At 42.1% G+C, this 19,544-nt stretch overlaps 1 protein-coding gene across 1 annotated transcript in view; it reads right to left on the bottom strand.

The window, feature by feature from the left end:
- Window positions 1-19,544, bottom strand: part of LOC126470285 (putative inactive tyrosine-protein kinase Wsck) — a 158,904-nt gene that overhangs the window by 123,920 nt on the left and 15,440 nt on the right. The window contains exon 2 of the mRNA XM_050098036.1: window positions 4,909-5,069. Coding sequence (XP_049953993.1) covers window positions 4,909-5,069 — 161 coding nt within the window. The remainder of the gene's footprint in view (window positions 1-4,908; window positions 5,070-19,544) is intronic.

Here is a 19,544-nt window from a genome sequence, read left to right on the forward strand (position 1 = left end):
TGCTGATGCTGTTGCAAAATGGGTCGCAAGATGTTCCACGAGAATCAACTGGTCTGTGCAAAGGCCATCCGGGAGGGCAAGGCCCGGCAAGGTAGACTACCGATGGCAACCTTGGAAAGAATGAAGTGTAGCCCATAGCCGTGACATAGGGACAATAGAACAGAGGGGAGAAACAAAGCATTCCCAACACACCCATTTGCTCCATTTGATTAAGTAACGGCCTTCAGCGTGAACGCGTTTAAAGGTAATAAGATTGGCAGCGGATGGACGCATCTGAAGGTGTTGCAAAGCTCAATGGCGATCACGGATGGCGATGGCGATGGCAATGGCAATGGCAATGGCTGTACTCCACCACACGACTTGCCGGAGGTGAAATGGTCCAGATGAGCATGGGATAGCAAGGCTAACAGCACGAACAATCGCATCAGACACGTCATGTAGGACGTCATCAATACAACCCAACAAAGAGGGAGAAAAAATGACCTGTGCAATATATATAGAGGCCAATCGGCATGTTGGCAAGACCAATGAGGTAACCTGTCCATCGGGGAGTGGGAAGGAAGCAAGAGAATCAACGGGAAGTGCTCACTGTCGCAAAGGTCGTCGTGTGGCGACCAGTGTAATGAAGGGAGGAGGGAGGGACAAGAAAGAGAAAGATCAATGGCAGAAAAGGTACCATGACCGGCACTGAAATGGGCAGGGGAGCCATCATTAAGAAGGCACAAGTCGTGGTCTGCAAGAAACTGGTCTATGAGAAGACCCTGATTAGATGGAAATGCACTGCCCCACAAGGGATGATGAGCATTAAAATCCCCGAGAAGGAGGACGGGAGGAGGAAATTGCTGAAGAAGGGCAGTTAAGGCAGCAGGTGTAAGAGTCCTGTCAGGAGGAAGATAAAGATAGCAAACTGTGACCCCAGATTCCAGGTGGACCCTAACAGCAACTGCTTCCAATGTAGTTTGAAGAGGAATCCACATGCTAGCAATGTCCGTATGGACCAACGTACAAACACCACCAGAGGCCCACAGGGGGCTGACCCGATTTCGACAGAAAGCACAAAACCCACGGAGGGACGGTGAGTGATCATCAGTAAAATGAGATTCCTGTAGAACCACACAAGCTAGAGAGTAAAACGAAATAAGGGATTTTAACTCCAGAAGGTGATGGTAATATCCATTACAATTCCATTGGATAATCACTGAACGATGATTCAAATGGGGGGTGAACAGGCTAAAGCCAGTCATGCTGCCGGGTCACCATCCATCACTGACAAGGAGGGAGCGACATCCATGAACAGCAGGTCAGAGTCAGGTTGCAAAGGTGGGGAAGGGACCTCTGGCGACATCAGAGGCTCCTTGTCCCGGGACATACGTTTCTTCTTCTTTTCTGCTTGAGATCGAGGAGGGCTGTGCTGCAAAAAGGCGCCAGCTGCAGCAAGATATGGAACAGAAAGAGAGTGAGTGATCTGGGGGCCCATAGACTGTGGTTCTCGTGGTCGTCATGTGGCAGCAGACCTTTGGCCTGGAAGGTGCCGAGAAAGGGGGTCCCTGGAGGGGTGCCCTTGACCGGCAGACACCGAAGAAGTGGAACACTTCTCCGTCTGGGGAGGGGAGTGGCGCCCAGAGGGGAGGGTGTGGGAACTGCAGGGGAGGGGGAAAGGAGAGGGGTTCGGGACTGGGGTAAGGAAGGGGTGAAGATGTAACTAAAGCATAGCTCTAGACATCATTGACAGGGATGAAGACGTGCATACTCCTTACGAGCCTCAGTATAGGTTAGAGGACCAAGGGACTTATACTCCTGTATCTTCTTTTCCTTCTTATAATCTGGGCAATCCAGTGAACATGGAGAATGACTGCTATGACAATTAACACACAAAGGAGGAGGAACACAGGAAGTCCCCTCATGGAGTGGACGTCCACAGCCACCACAGAGAACAGTGGGAAGACGTGTCCAAAACACAAGCACTTAAACCCTATGATAAGTGGTGAGATGTACGGCTTCACGCCACATTGATAAACCATAATCTTGACCTTCTCAGGGGAGATTACCTCTTTCAAAGACCAGGATAAAGGCACCAGTATCAATGCAATTCTCCTTCGGGCCCTTCTGAACACACCAAACAAAGTGAACACCCCGCTGTCCTAGATTGTCCCTAAGTTCCCCATGAGTTTGAAGGGTGAGGTCTCTGTGAAAAAATACACCTTGAACCATATTCAAAGACTGGTGGGGGGTAATGGACACAGGAATTGTGCCAAGATGGTCACAGGCACGAAGGCCCGCACACTGGGCAGCTGAAGCAGTTTTGAACAACAACGAACCCGACCGCAACTTGCTCATACAGTCCACTTCGCCACACTTGCCTTCAATGTGTTCCACAAAAAATAAAGGTTTGGTACTGGTGAAAGTATCCTCATCAGTCCTGGTGCAAACCAGATAGCAGGAGAAAGGTTTCGCCCCTAACTGACGAGCCTGACCCTCCTCCCAGGAGGTAGCCATGAAGGGAAGGCCGAAGGGGCAGAAGAAGCAGCACTAAAAGAATCATTTCCAGTCAAAGAGATGGCCGTAGAAGAGTGGCCAGAGTTATGGCCCCGTATGCATTTCATTTGCATTGTGTCCACCATGATACCACCCACTCCAATCAGGGGCTCTGCCCACAGCGCCATCCAGCCAAAGCAAGGGCTCAACCAAAAGGGTACACAGTGACCCCACCACATGGGCTGGCTACCGTGCTGGCTATGTACCCTAGCATCAGACAACGAAGTGAAGGAAAAGATGCAAGGAACTAGGAGGGCACATGCCAGAGACACTAGGTAAGGTGCTCTTCCCCAAATGGCTCACACCATGGAATAGAAATTTAGTAATGGAGGTCAAACCCCAGAGAGGGACCAGAGGATGCCAAAAGGATGAGGTAATTACTCAATAAAACCAAATCACAAAGCCAACATAACCAGGAGGATAGCGGGGCCAACATTAACAAGGACACCAAGAGAGGGAGAGGTGAGGGTGGAGGGAAGGAGCAAGAACAGGAAAGGAGGGGAAGGGAAAGGAAATGCAACCCGGGAAAGGAGGGGAAGGGAAAGGAAATGCAACCCGGGAAAGGAAGGGAAGGGAAAGGAAATGCAGCCCAGTAAAGAAGGAAGGCTGCAATAGCTCGGGGCCCCGTGCTCGGCACGCGCGTACTCACGAAAGGACCGTGAGCCCCATGGTGTATGTGATGCCTGACACTCCAATTGTGGTTGTTTCTGACGTGTAGAGTGCTTTTGGTAGTACAACTGTACTGCTGTGCCTGTGTTTGGCCAGTTTTGAAGTATTTCTCTTACTGTAGTGCATATATATTTCAATTTGTATGCTTTCTGAAGTTTTCCTGTTCTTTCTATGATGGCTGCCTTGTTTGATCCTCCTATATGTGTATATTCCTCAAGATATTTGAATTTTCCCAATCTGCTAACTTTTCTGTATTTTGTGTACATGGCTTGGTTGTTGCTGTTCTTTTATTCCACATATTCTGTTTTCTCACGTGATATCAGTAGACCTGTTTTGGAAGAAGCTTTATGTAAGTATTCCCATGTTTCTTGTCTATTGATGCTGAATATTGCCATGTCATCTGCAAATGCCAGGCATTTTATGATCGTCTTGTTTGAAAACGTTCTTCCTAACTGAATTCCTTCTACTTTTTCACACCATTGTTTGATAATTTTGTCCAAGACCATGTTGAATAAAAGTGGAGAGAGAGTATCTCCTTGTCTAACTTCTATATATATCTGTAATGGGCCTGCAATTTCTCCCATAAATTTTATTTTGGATGTGGTGTCTGTATATGTCTGTGAGTATCCTAGTTTTTCTGTCTATTCCATATTCTTCTAGTGTGTTGGAGAGAATCTGTCTTCTTGAAGTCCATGAATGTGACTATGGCAGTGTTCATGTGTCTGACCATTAGGAGCGTTCGCAGGTTCCAAATCTGTTCAATACAGGGTCTTCCTTTTCTGAAGCCTGCTCGTTATTCACCTATCTTCATATCAACTTGTGGTTCTATGAGTTGAGTAATACTTTGGACAGAATTTTGTCGGTGACCAGTTATAATGAGTTATATCCGTAGTTATTATGATCTTTCTTGTATCGCTGGACATAATACTGTCTTCTCCTGGGGCTCTGTTGTTTTTCAGTTGTTTTATAATCTCCTCTACCTGTTATTGAAGGTGGTTTTGAATCTGGGTTCGGTAACGTTTCGTGAACTGTAATTTTTCTTCAGGCTTCCCACAACTGAGGAGTTTATCAAAATAGTTTTTAAGAATTTTGCAGTTTTCTTTAGTATTTGTTTCCAGAGATCTGTCTGTTCTTTTGAAATAAATACTTGGAGGCTGATAACTATTTATATTTTCCCTGAATATATATATATATATATATATGTATATATATATATATATATATATATATATATATATATATATATATATTTCTTTGGTGTAATATGAAAAAAAAGGTGACAGACTTTTATTATAAAATACAGCTCCATGTATTTCTACAGCATGCCTGAAAAAGAGAGAATAATAAGTGCTGTCTTGAAGTACGCTAACTGTAATTAAATACAGGAAACCTGTCCACATCCCTCTTTGACACACCCAATAACAACCCGAATCCTTACTTATTCTCCTTTTCTGCAAACTAACATAGTTTCTGGGGCCCTTCACACATTGTAGCCCATGTAGGATCTCTCTCTTAAACTGAAAGCCAAGGAAAGTTCAGTGTGGCAGTTGGGAGTTGCCTATCTTAAACATCTGTGCCTCTGTTACACAGTATCTTTTAGTTGGGGAAAAAACTCTAATTGGCCAATAAAAGTTAAAATTACCACATAAAATTACCATTCTTATTCTGATGTACTCAGTCATACTAGATCAAATAAGAACTTACCCCTTTCTCCTGTGTCATATACAGAATTAGCTTTGCTCCCACCACAAGGCTGAGACAAGTTCCCATTGCAATATTTATTACACTCTGCCTTAACAGTAGCACCATGGTCTTCAAGTGAACTTCCACAGGAACATTTTTCTGCATTTTTTATTGCTGCATACCTAGGAAACAGAAATGGATATACAAATGTGGAGCCACAAGGTTAAAAACACAGTAACTGAAAAGTTCTAAAACAAGAGTTAATGATCCAAATACTGTGCAATGAAACTAGCTAACTAAAACAACGCAGCTATGATTTTGTGTTTACAATGCACAACCATTCTTCATTATGAAATACAAAAAACAACTGACTTATTGCCATTTGGGATTTGTGAATGACTGACTTGTTACAACAATGACATTATTAACATAGGGTTCTTAAATGGGGATGTTATTATTAACTCCTAGCAGCATATCAAAAACAATGAAAATAATCAATCACATTGGAAAAATATGGAAAACAATATATTTAAAACAATACTGCCAAAAAACAAACAAACAAACACGTATCGCATTCCAACCTAACCTACTAAGCTTCCACCATGCTACAATTTCTCACTAATACCACCATTTAAAAATTAAGTGTAAAACAGAACAGCAGTATTGCCATCCCCAATAGACCAATATAGGTCTAATATAGAACACAATTTACACTAAGACCCACAATAACTAAACAACATAGTGTTGAAGAACACAAACAACATTACAACTGCAACATAAAAAAATGCAGACATCAATTATGTAGCATATGACATCACTCTTCAAAGAATACACCCATGCATCACATTGTTCAGCAGACCCGACATTTTCTTACAACTTCATCTCTGTCAGGTTCCGAACAATATGAAGCTACAATGCAAGACCCCATCTGAATGGATTCAAGAGAGAGAAAGTGCAGATGCAGTTGATAAAAATATGATGTGATGCATGAATATTTTCACTGTCAGCAGAGCATTAATTATAACAAAGTATTTACAAAAACAGTTATTTCTTCTTGAAAATATACTCAAGCACATTTAAAAAAAAAAAATTTAAAAAAAATTAATTCACTTCTAATCTTCAACTAAGAAACCAAAAATAAAAATAAACCCTGGGTCACATGTAGCCTAGGTAGTCTTTTTAATACAAGCATATGAAACATTCTGAAGGTAAAAAATAATAACTATTCATTCATATTCAACAACCAAAGCTGCTTCCTCAGAACTTTTTTCTTTCTTAAAAAAAAAAAATGACAGTTTAATGAAGAAAGGTGTAAAAATGTCAACGAAAAAATTATGTAACTCAGTCAAATCCCCTGCTCAGCATTAAAGTACAACATGCTGGAACGTTAATAACAAATGGATGAAGGACAACAAAAGAATTCATGGTAAACAGTGGTGCTCAATAAAAAAACTGCTACTGCTGGAGAAAAGTGAAGATCCAGGAAGAGTTGACAAAAGAAAAGACAACATGCAGATAGCAAAAAAAATGACAGAGAAGAAAGATTTTAAAAAGGGGTATGAAACTAAATATAGAGTACCAAAGAAAAGACAAGACAATGCAGCAAGATGGAAGGAGAATAAAAAGAGAACCCATGCGCCAAGTGACAACAGTGCACAAAACTACAAAGTTTGAGGTAACATGAACAAAGAGTGATGGTAAATAAGAACTCAAGACGAGCTGTAACGAGAGTGACTGGTTTAGTAATATATTTGAGCAGGTGACTAAACATTTATAAAAACCTCCCAAGTGTATTTTGATGCACTTATCTCAAGTGGGAATCCATAAAACCCCATGTGCGAAACTAAGTATATACTACTGCACTGCAGAAAATGAGGGCTTTGTATACGACACTGTATGGCAATGGCCTCTCACTTTGTGTATCAACAATACAAGAAGTGAAGGGAAATGAGGCTGACAGCTGACAAAGACAGCAGAAAATATTCACCCATGTGCCAGTATCATTAATTTTGTTGCACACACATAACTGGAAATGCAGCATGGATGGAGAGTACTGAGACAACAGAAGGCTGAGGGTCCAGAGATCTACAAACCTAACTAAAATGTGAGGTACAGAAAAGTAAGACGGTGGCTTCATAAGGCGGACAGTAAACACTGATGTTGGGAGGATAACAGGACCTAATGACATGTGGCAGGGAGAGTTTCCACAAGCATTATTCAGAAAGTTGTGTTGTATAGGTAGGAAAGTGGGTAAAGGGGAGGGGAGGGATGGAAGGCAGGGGAGTGGAGGGGATGGGGAGGATCCAAATGGCAGGAGTACACAATTAATGTCAACAGTGTTGTGCTGAGCAGTGTATTCTTCCACTGGATGGTGAAATCTGTCCACAGGGCACAATTTTTTCAGTGGTTATTCGTGCATGAGGCCAGCTGGTGAATAGGCATGGCCTCATAAGAAGAAGAGGGGCAAGGAACTGATGAACTATGGTGGCTGGTTAGGGCACAGTGGTGGAAAGGGAGTATTCATCCTCGTGATAGATGATGGAAAGATTACTTTCTGGGAGAAGCTTGGTGTAATCTGGATGGAGAATAGATGATTGTGCTTGTTTCTGGCCTCCTGATATGTCAAACAATCAAAGGTAGTAATTCTTGGATTTTTTGTTCCCTTCCTGTGACGTGGTAGGTTGGCGATTGGGGAGAGTGACCTTTGTCACCCACTAAGGCAGCTTGCATTTATCACAAATCTCTCACCCAGAGCAAAATCCCAACTAACTGGACGAAAGCACACATAACTCTTGTATATAAGAAGGGTAAAAGAACAGATCCACAAAATTATAGGACAATATCCAAAACATTAGCTTGCTGCCATATTCTGCATTTAAATACAATAAATTTCCCAAGGACAGAAAAGCATACATCCACAACCCAGCATGGTTTTAGAAAGCACTGCTCATGTGAAATTCAGTTTTTACTTTTCTCACATGATACAATGTCCCGGATGCTGGACAACAGGCAGATTACATATTACTCGATTTCCAAAAAGCATTGGACACAGCACCCCACTGCAGATTGTTAAAGAAGGTGCGTGCATACGGAATGGTTCCCAGATACATGAGTTGCTATGAGACTTCTTACATAATAGAACCCAATGTCTTGTGCTCCATGGCGAGTGTTCATCAGAGACAAGGGTATAGTAACGAGTGCCCCAGGAAAGTGTGACACGATCACTATGTTTTTCTATATACTTAAATGATCTGGCAGACCGTGTGAACAGCAATATGCAGTTGTTTGCTAATGATGATGTGATGTACAGGAAGAAGTTGAAGAAGAGAGACTATACGATACAAGATGACTTACACCAAATTTCTAGTAAGTGTGATGAATGGTTGCTGATTCTAAATGTAGAAAATTGTAAGTTAATGTGAATGAACAGTAAAAACAAATGCATAATATTAAGATACAGCAATAGTAATGTCCTGCTTGACACAGTCATGTCATTTAAATATCTGGGTGTAATGTTGCAAAGCAGTATGAAATGGACTGAGTACAAGACAATTGTGGTTGGGACTTCAACTTCAGTTTATTGGAAGAATTTTAGGGAAGTGTGGTTTATTTGTAAAGTAGACCGTATATAGGAAATTACTGCTACCTATTCTTGAGTACTACTCTAGTGTCTGGGATTTGCACCAACTCTGATTAAAGGAAGAATCTCAAAGTAATTCAGAGGTAAGCTACTACAAGTTTTTACTTATATTAAATTTCAGCCTCCAGTTGCATAAGCAAAGAAACTTTACCTAGGTTTCGGCTATAATAATGTAACCTTCTTCAGAAATGTCACAATATAAAATTAAAATTAAACATGCCAGATATTGGCCTTGTCAAACTTAAAATGTTAGTACTACAGTACATAGTCATAAGACTTCTACTAATGTTTTGCCGTTATGTCACACCAACGGGCCAGACAGGTGGGCTGAGTCATAACTGGGCGCTGCGGGCAGCGACGCAGCGAGCTCAGCTGGTGGTTGCGTGCATGTACGTGCAGAGTAATACAAACTTAAACCAGTAAATGTTAACTGAGATTATTATGGAAAATAGCTTATTACCGTAGTTCAGACTATTAATGGCATTAAAACCATATGTCACTGAAGTTACCGTTCCATAAAAGGCAAAACACATATAAAAGGTGTACTGTACAAAAGTATGATTAAACATTAATTGATAACATTATTTGTTACAACAGCTAGAAATGTTACTGGCAAATAAATCATAATAACTGAAGTTACAGTTCTATGAGAGGTAAATGACATTAAACATTGTAAAGGAACCTTTTAATAAGAAAAGGCCACAAGTTAAGGTTAACAGTGCCTGAAATGGGTGGAACTTAGCTAAGAATTAACACCTGTGACTGATAATAAAGACAATTGTTTCACACAGGTTAGTGGTTAGATATACAATATGTGATCAGCAATTAATACATAAGAAAACCAGTAGGCTGTATGTCATAGCCAACTACTGACATAGGCAGAAGACTTTATAAAGTAAAGGATTTATCGGAAATGGGTTCGTGGAACGCCAAAAAACATTATGGAAACAGTATAGCCAGTGGAGTTATATGCAAACTTTATGAAGCTCTTAAATATAAATAAGCAGTACAAAGGGGCAAACCACGCCACAAGTCATTATAAAGGCAGTTATAAGAAGTCATGTCGCATGCAATCTTTACTAAGCTCATAATTAGCGATACACCATTTGACATGTATCTAATTGTGAAACAGTCTTAAACTTATAGAACATAATGACGATTACATGAAATGCGTATGTCAACATAAAGACAAGAGGGCAATGGCATCGGGCGACAAAGAAAGTCCCGCATCATCATGGTAGACGAAGCAAGGGCTGAAGTCCTTTGAAGAAGTTCTTATTTTTCAATTGCAATTGGTCATTAAGCAAGTTGTCTTTATCATAAGGAAGGCGTCTGAAAATTTGCATTTCTTCAAGTATATCTAGCCTGCATACTTTAGCTTCTTGGTTTAAGAGCTCTGTGTTTATAAGTGGGTTAGGGGCATGGGCCATTTGGACCAGATGTTCTGCAAATGTCGAGCCACGGGTGCCATCTCCACTTTTTGTGGGTACATGCTCTTTGTATCTAGCCAATAAAGCTCTTCCTGTTTGACCTATGTAATAACTAGGGCAATCACGACAGGTAATTTTGTAATCACCTGATTACGACAATTTATCATTAGTGTTACTTAAGAGAGTGGATTAAGTTCTTTTTAAGGCTATTATTAGTGGAACGGTCAACTTTAAAGCCCCGACTCTTTAAGATGTGCCCTATTTTGTAAGAAGCTTTGCCTATAAATGGGATAGAACTGAAATTAATGGAGTGATCTTTATAAGCGGTACCTAGTGTAGGTATGGTCGTAATGTTTCTATGTGTTTTGTTATAGATCTGTTTCACGATATTTGGAAATATATTATTTTGGGCAATAGATTCAAGTGCCTTTAATTCATTCTGCTAGGTGTATACTTGTGCTAGGTGTATACTTGTCTTGGTCTTATGACTATGTACTGTAGTACTAACATATTAAGTTTGACAAGGTCAATATCTGGCATGTTTTAATTTAATTTTATATTGTGACATTTCTGAAGAAGGCTACATTATTAAAGTCAAACCCTAGGTAAAGTTTCTTTGCTTATGCAACTGGAGGCTGAAATTTAATATAAGTACATTTTACAGTTCCTGATTCTGCTGCAGCATGCTAAAAATATTCAAATTTGTACCTGCTACTAGAATTGTTACCAATAGGTTTGAAGAACATCCAAGTGTTACAGAGATGCTTCAGAAACTCAAATAGAAATCTCTAGAGGGAAAACCGCGTTCTTTTCATGGAACACTATTGAGAAAATTTAGAGAACCAGCATTTGAGGCTGACTGCAGAACAATCCTATTACTGGTAACATACATTGCATGTATGGACCACAAAGATATGAAAAACTCATATGGAGACCAAAAAAAATGTTCAAATGTGTGTGAAATCTTATGGGACTTAACTGCTAAGGTCATCAGTCCCTAAGCTTACACACTAATTAACCTAAATTATCCTAAGGACAAACACACACACCCATGCCCGAGGGAGGATTCGAACCTCCGCCGTGACCAGCCCATATGGAGACATGCAATCAGTCATTTTTCCCTCGCTCTATCTGCGAATGGAACAGGAAAGGAAATGACTAGTGGTTGTACAGGGTACCCTCTGCACACATCATGTGGTGGCTTGCGGAGTATGTATATAGATGTAGATATACAGAGATCATTCCTGTGTAGTGGTCATCTGCAGTCTCTGCAGATAGGTTCATCCATACAACTATGTGGCCAAATCTTATGCACTTGAAGCATCTCATGGCAGGTGGCACTTAAGGTAAACCATAATCTTAACTTTATCTGATAGCAAGTCACCCTCAAAACCCAATAAATGCTTCAATATTTATTTTGCTCTCTTTAAGACCTCACTGACCCCACAGATCAAATGGACGCCACGTTGTTCAAAATAACACATCATTTCTCGATCATTTGAAATATACGATCTTTGTGGAAGATTATACCCTCAACCATATTCAGGTTCATGTGAGGGTAACTGTGACTGGGATGTCAACAAAGTTTGTCACAGCTCAACAATGCCCGTGACTGAGTGTGGAAATCTGTTTTAATAAGTACAGAGCCATTTTGCACTTTGTTTCTTGAATAGATGCCAATGTACTTACTTTCATTTCTTCAACAGAAATAATGGCTTGGAATTGACAATGATTCACTGTCAGTCCTGGCTTAGAACAGAAATTGGGGCACACATTTTTTCCCTTGTTTGACAAGTTGGTTTTCATCTCGTTTCATACCTAATGAAGGAAATGTATTGGGCTTTTGCACTTCTGCGTTAATGTAAGTCGATCACTCTGATGAGATTTCTGGGACAATTTGGCCACAAGCATGGGTCAGTTTCATTCTCTTCCTTGCAACTGGTCTGCCATGTGTAACCTACTCCGACTGAGGACTCTCCCTGTGGGCACCACCCCGTCGAAGAAACAGTCCCTTAGCATGGACGTTGTTGCCTGGAATCCACATATCACAAATAAGATAGACATGTTCTCCTCGTGTTCTGTGGAGAAAACTGTACAGTGTGTTCTCTGCGAAGACAGAGGACCACCACTATAAAGGTACCTGAAGACCTGGACTGGCATGCTGGGTAACCGGTAACCTTTAATGAATGGCCTGCACTACCGCAAAAATTTTGAAAAAAAAGTGCTGGTCAAACCCAGTAGGGAGGGATGTGGGGTTAGTCACTTGTAAATAAACTACAAGGGGTGCAGGTTTTAACAAAAAAGTAAACCTGAGTGGCACAAAAGTGGAAACTGGGGATATGGCCCAGTCAATACTGAATAGGGCAGAGAAAGAAATTGAGTTCGCAGCAAAGGAAGAGAAAATGTGTACATAGTGTGGTGTTCTTGCACTGTGACTAACTTCCCTTAGCAGTGCTGTATGGCTCATAATGAGGAGCTGGAGGTGGGTCTGATGACTGCTGATCGAGTGCACAATGTGCTTGTGCCAGAAAGAGCTACTGGAAAATGGGACCATAGGTAAGGTTGTTGGAGCTAATTAGAGTATGGAAGGTGGAGATGGAGCCACGTACAGTAAAATACCTTTTGTTATGGGTAGGAGAATGAGGCCTTTTTAGGATGCATCACAACAGGTTTCCCAGCCTACAAATGGTCTCAAACACTATAAAGATCTCTCCAATACATACACAGAAAATAAAAAGTACCATGCAGGAGGGCATGGTCACAAATAACAGGAAAGAAAAATAAATCTTAATGGCAAATATCAAAGAATTGTCAGTCCATCAGCAGAATACGCAGACTATTAAAAATGAAGTACAACTACTTGAAGCAGAATTACAGTCTGTGAAAAATGTGGTGGTAAACAGTACTAAGCACCTGTGTAGACATACTGATATACAGCATGTAGAGATCTCACCATATGAAAGGATAAACCATTACAGTAGAACTACCACAAAGCATAGAGGGAATTATGCATTTATACGAGAAATGAGACACATTTGAAAGACAGACAAGCACACCTATTACTGTACATAAGCATTTTGATGTGTTGGTCAGTTGGCTGATGGGGGTCATCGGTCCCTCTGTCCAGGGGTAGGTTGTCTGGAGTTAGTTATGTCCACCAGGAATGTGTTCTAATGATGAAAACATGCAGGAGCAGCAAAACTGAGGCACTGAAGGCAATACTGCCAGAGCTGAGAAATAATTTATGGAGAATTATTGGGTGGTATGTGGGTCTCCCAGGGCTCATCCATGGCAATAGAAACCCCACCCTGCATCCAACCCCTGCCAACACAGTGAAGGAGAAGACAGTTACAGAGCAAAAAATGCCTTTTATCAGCAGATTCAGCACAGTAAAAGTGAGAAGGCTAAAAAAGTAATGGACGTCAATTGGAGTGTCAATGTTTATAAACAAGAAGAGAAATAGGTAAAGGCAGCAGGTGGGCATCCCCAGGGCTCTGCGTGTGACAGGAGGCTTCCCATGCACAGCCCTCCCACCTCTGACCCATTACAGTCAGCACTCACTATTCAGCACAGTGCTATCCCTAAAACGAAAATAAGGTGTAGCAGAAAAGAAGAAAAACCACATCCAAAAGCAATTAAACAGAATAAAAGAGGAATTAAAGAGTGAGCTGGTCAAGCAGGTAGAGTCAGCGATTTCAGACCCCGTATGCAAGAGGAGGCATCCCAACCACTCTGCCTTCAGCCTGACGGTAGCTTAAAACCTTATGTCTGAGAATAAAAACCACTTTGATGGAGATAATGGAGCACTAGTTCAATCGTCCATGAATTGCCTACCAATATTAGAGGCCAAAAATTTAGAAGACCACGCCTGGCTTGGAGGGCCAGTAGGGGAGGGCATTCCACCAGTATATGAGCTACTGTCTGTAAGGCTCCACAACCACACAGTGAGGTAGACTCATTCCACAAAATAAAACTACAGGTTAGCCCGGTATGACCGATGTGGAGGCTATAGAGGACAGTGGATTCCTTCAGAGAGGAACAAAAGGAAGCGCACCTTGCAGTAGTAGTTTCCTCAATACTGTGGGGTTTATTAGAGGACAGTAATCCATCAGGTACTGGTCCATCTCCAAATGAGAATCCGCAAATCTGCATCTTGAATCATCAAAGCAAAAGAGGGACAGGTAGTTGCTCCTCTAGCCAAACAGTTAACCAGTTCATTCCCTGGGATACCCAAATGACTTCAGATCCAGAGAAAGACAACCAAGCAGGCAATATGACAAAGTTCAGTGAGAAGGTCAGGAATAGCAGAGACCATAGGGTGACACATTAAAATGCGGTCAACGGAGGCCTGTTTTATTAAACAGATGGCTCTGTTATCAGTTATTATCTCTACTGTAAAACCACTACATGTTCCCAGCAACGAATGGTGTTCCTGACCGGCAGTAAGTGTAAAAGCATATCCCCATATCCTAACTTATCCTCAGTTTTAGAGCCATCAGTCTAAAAGATGGTAACACCCTGAAACTCCTGCGTAGTGTATATGTAGACAACGAAAAAATTCTTGGATTTTTCCCAGATCTCTCAGTTAAAAATACACTTTTTCCTTGTTAAGTGGCAAAATGCTTTCCTTGGAGCTCTAAAACTTATCAGTCCTTTGAATGGTAAAGGTTCTATACACCAGCGTAGAACTTGCTGGTACAATAAGGGTGAAAAAAACGCATTTTGAAATGATCTTTGATGTCGGCAATGTGTACACTGCATATTTTAGCATTACAAAATTATAAATACAAATTTCACCAAATACAGTATGGTAGCTTTCGAAGCACTGAAATCGAGATTGCGATGCACTTTTGTCAGCCAGTCAAAGCAGATGTCACATGATTTTGCCAGCCAATGACAGCAGGTATTCAAAGCGTAGGATACATAATGCAGTCAGCCAATAGCAACATCACGAACACACAAGGGAAAGTTAATGGTTTAAATTAATATATATACAGTATAGCTAAAAGATAAGCTGAAGGCCCATACATATGTACTGACTGACTGGCTAATAAATTGGACATTTGTATGCGTTTTGGCCAACCGACTGGCAAACCTTCCCTCACGGTATGTCGGGTGGATGGGACCACCTGACAGCCAACACCCCGCCCCCATTCCATTCAAACAAATTGTGTCGTGTGTAGTGCTGTTGTGCCAAGCACTCGACAAAGTTCATCTTTCGTCACTGAGCGTGGGGTTAAATGCTGTTCTTGTATACACGGCAGGGTGCGAAGTGGACGAAACTTTAAAAGACAGAGATTCTGGAGAAAATTAGAGACCACAGATGTTTGTGGGACACATCTTGCAAGGAGTATAGCAATATGGATGTAAGAAATTAAGCACTTCTTTCATACATTTTAACGAGTCCGTAATGATATCATGTGGCACATCTAGAGAATAAATATCCGTTGACATTCTGTATTTCTTTTTGGGTTTTATTTCCAATACTTCAATGGACGATAATTCACAAAATATACTTGCTTCACTGTTACAAGTGTTAAAAAAAGATCCATCCTTTATGCAAGCACTCTGCTATGAACAGCAAAGTGTGCGATTTTTTTTTACAGTTCTAACAGTTGCTAAATGCTTCATTTCTTACATATCTGTTGTATTTATTAGATGATGTGTAGGCTTTCTTCTTCTTCTTCTTTTCTTCTTCTAATCTGAAATGAGTTTCTTAAACTTACAGGTCATCTCTTAAGCCCCGTCCACACGCAACAATCTATCTGCGCACATCACATCTGCGCAGACAGATCGTTGCGTGTGGACAGAAGATTTGCACCAACCTGAGGTGTGTGCAAACCTGGAAGTTGGAGTTGGAGGTTTGAGCGAAACCTCTCAAATCTGTGGTTTCAAACCACATCTGCGCAGACGAGTTGGAGCGTGTGGACAGGAGATCGCCGCAAATCTGGCGCGAAACAGCTTTTTGCTCAGTCTAGTGTTTGTATTTGTGCGCACAGGGCATTAAAATGGCTGATACTCGTCAGTGTTCTTGAGAGTTTGTAAGTCAATTCATTGAAATATATAGAAACCACCCATGTTTGTGGAAGATTAAAAGTAAAGAATATAGCGACCGAGACAAAAAGACAGCAGCATACAATGCTCTAATTGAAAAATTGCGGGCACTTGACACCTCGGCAAACAGAGGAACGGTAATAAAAAAATAAATTCGTTGCGAACTGGCGAAATTATTTGCGGATGGATGTCGAAACTTATAATTATCTCTTAAAGCTTGTAACCCCTCATATTATGAGAAATAATACTTGTATGAGAAGGGCAATTTCTACTCAGGAACGGCTGGCGGTAACATTAAGATTCCTAGCAACAGGAAGGAGCTACAAGGATTTGGAATTTTCAACTGCAATATCGAAACAAGCGTTGAGTAAAATAATACCCAACACATGTGAAGCTATTTACGCTGTCCTGAAGGATGAGAAGATGAAGGCAAGTCAAGTAAATTAAGTCTGTCAGCTAACTGTTTACCAAAAAGAGTTATCCAAAGTTCAGAAATCTAGAAGATCTAGTGTCAGAGTATATCAAGTATACCAGCCAACGTTATGGTATTTTGATGTGCTTGGCTTTCTTAGTGATCAAGAAACGCCAAGACCAAGCAGGAGTAAAATTGAAGATGAAATCGGTGTGTCAATGTGCCAGGAAACGGAATACGAGGTAATGCAAAACAAAACAGGTTCGCCCTGCAACTCTCGCAGTAAATGTAGGTGAGAAAACTGCTTTCGCCTTAGCAGCCACTGTCTACACCATTTTGACCGCTTTCTCTGTTTCCTGCGGTTTGTCTGAATGTTTTTTGCAACACAAGTTGCAAACACAGACCACAACAGAACTTCCTCCATTTCTGTATTTCAAAATAACTGAATTAAATTTTTGACGTTTATGGGGAGCGTAGTCGCTTGCCACTGATATTTCTTTTCTACACCGACAGATGGCGGGCGAGTAGTAGATTGGGGTTTGTGTCATGTGAACACACTACATTTGCAGCGATCTTTTGCATGTACAGACATCTGCGCCAATATCTGCGCAGACAGATCGTTGCGTGTGGACCGGGCTTTATGCTACATACATACATATATACATACATAAATTAATAATGTTTAATGAACTTCTCTTGTTTTATTTATTTTGCATTACCGTGATGTAGTTCCTCAGTCAACTATAAATCACGCTGCAGGTTTCAGGAATCGTTTTAGGTAATAATTGTGGGGATACAACAACACTGAATTTGAGGTCCTCTTAACGTCTGCCATTGGCTAGAAATTGTAATGCAGCTAAGAGCCTCTTCTTGCAGTGCACAGCCTCTCTCATGATTGTACTCTTTTTTTGTTCCAAATGGTTTGATGATGTTCAGCAGCTCCGAACTGCATGATTCATCTACTTAGACAATGACGGAACGCATCGGCTCCCAGTTGATTAAGTAACAGTATGTGGATGAATTTCCTTCCTCGCATTAGCCATTTCTTTGCACACAGCTTTCTCTCAGCTTTTTTTGGCCTTGTTACCAGATAAGATAAAGCCCATTTTTGTTTGTGTGCAAAATCAAGTGGGACCCCATAGAACATAAACTCAATGAACTTAAGCTAAACAAATCACAAAAGGACACCGCTGTAATACAGTTGGTGGGGACGCGTGTAGGCTGCCACGATTTTGTGGTTGGTTAGTTGGATGATAAATTGATGCACGTGTAGGGGCCTTAAGCTTTCACATATAATACACTCCTGGAAATTGAAATAAGAACACCGTGAATTCATTGTCCCAGGAAGGGGAAACTTTATTGACACATTCCTGGGGTCAGATACATCACATGATCACACTGACAGAACCACAGGCACATAGACACAGGCAACAGAGCATGCACAATGTCGGCACTAGTACAGTGTATATCCACCTTTCGCAGCAATGCAGGCTGCTATTCTCCCATGGAGATGATCGTAGAGATGCTGGATGTAGTCCTGTGGAACGGCTTGCCATGCCATTTCCACCTGGCGCCTCAGTTGGACCAGCGTTCGTGCTGGACGTGCAGACCGCGTGAGACGACGCTTCATCCAGTCCCAAACATGCTCAATGGGGGACAGATCCGGAGATCTTGCTGGCCAGGGTAGTTGACTTACACCTTCTAGAGCACGTTGGGTGGCACGGGATACATGCGGACGTGCATTGTCCTGTTGGAACAGCAAGTTCCCTTGCCGGTCTAGGAATGGTAGAACGATGGGTTCGATGACGGTTTGGATGTACCATGCACTATTCAGTGTCCCCTCGACGATCACCAGTGGTGTACGGCCAGTGTAGGAGATTGCTCCCCACACCACGATGCCGGGTGTTGGCCCTGTGTGCCTCGGTCGTACGCAGTCCTGATTGTGGCGCTCACCTGCACGGCGCCAAACACGCATACGACCATCATTGGCACCAAGGCAGAAGCGACTCTCATCGCTGAAGATGACACGTCTCCATTCGTCCCTCCATTCACGCCTGTCGCGACACCACTGGAGGCGGGCTGCACGATGTTGGGGCGTGAGCGGAAGACGGCCTAACGGTGTGCGGGACCGTAGCCCAGCTTCATGGAGACGGTTGCGAATGGTCCTCGCCGATGCCCCAGGGGCAACAGTGTCCCTAATTTGCTGGGAAGTGGCGGTGTGGTCCCCTACGGCACTGCGTAGGATCCTACGGTCTTGGCGTGCATCCATGCGTCGCTGCGGTCCGGTCCCAGGTCGACGGGCACGTGCACCTTCCGCCGACCACTGCCGACAACATCGATGTACTGTGGAGACCTCACGCCCCACGTGTTGAGCAATTCGGCGGTACGTCCACCCGGCCTCCCGCATGCCCACTATACGCCCTCGCTCAAAGTCCGTCAACTGCACATACGGTTCACGTCCACGCTGTCGCGGCATGCTACCAGTGTTAAAGACTGCGATGGAGCTCCGTATGCCACGGCAAACTGGCTGACACTGACGGCGGCGGTGCACAAATGCTGCGCAGCTAGCGCCATTCGACGGCCAACACCGCGGTTCCTGGTGTGTCCGATGTGCCGTGCGTGTGATCATTGCTTGTACAGCCCTCTCGCAGTGTCCGGAGCAAGTATGGTGGGTCTGACACACCGGTGTCAATGTGTTCTTTTTTCCATTTCCAGGAGTGTATTAGTCATTCAACATTTTTTGCTGTTTCTTCTGAGGGTGCAGTTAGGCAGAATCCTAAGAGCACAGCTTAAACTGCAGCAACTGAATAATTCTCACAAGCACAATTATAAATTTCACTGCTTTGCACTGAACATTTCATGGGTTACCTGACTGAATACACTTCCACAGAAAAGCCAGTGTTAACTGTGAAATTGAGAAAGAACTCAACTCCCACTTTTTTGAAGGACAATTACACTTTTTGCCATTACTACTGCATCATTTGTAATCTGTCAAAGAACTAAAATAAATATGAAATACTAACCTTGAAGCTTGGTCTTTTTTAGCATGTGATATCCTTTAAGATACACTGAAGAGCCAAAAAAACTGGTAAATCTGCCTAATATCATGTAGGGCGCCTGC

This window comes from Schistocerca serialis, chromosome 3 (genome assembly GCF_023864345.2).
Source record: "Schistocerca serialis cubense isolate TAMUIC-IGC-003099 chromosome 3, iqSchSeri2.2, whole genome shotgun sequence".
Taxonomy (NCBI): domain Eukaryota; kingdom Metazoa; phylum Arthropoda; class Insecta; order Orthoptera; family Acrididae; genus Schistocerca; species Schistocerca serialis.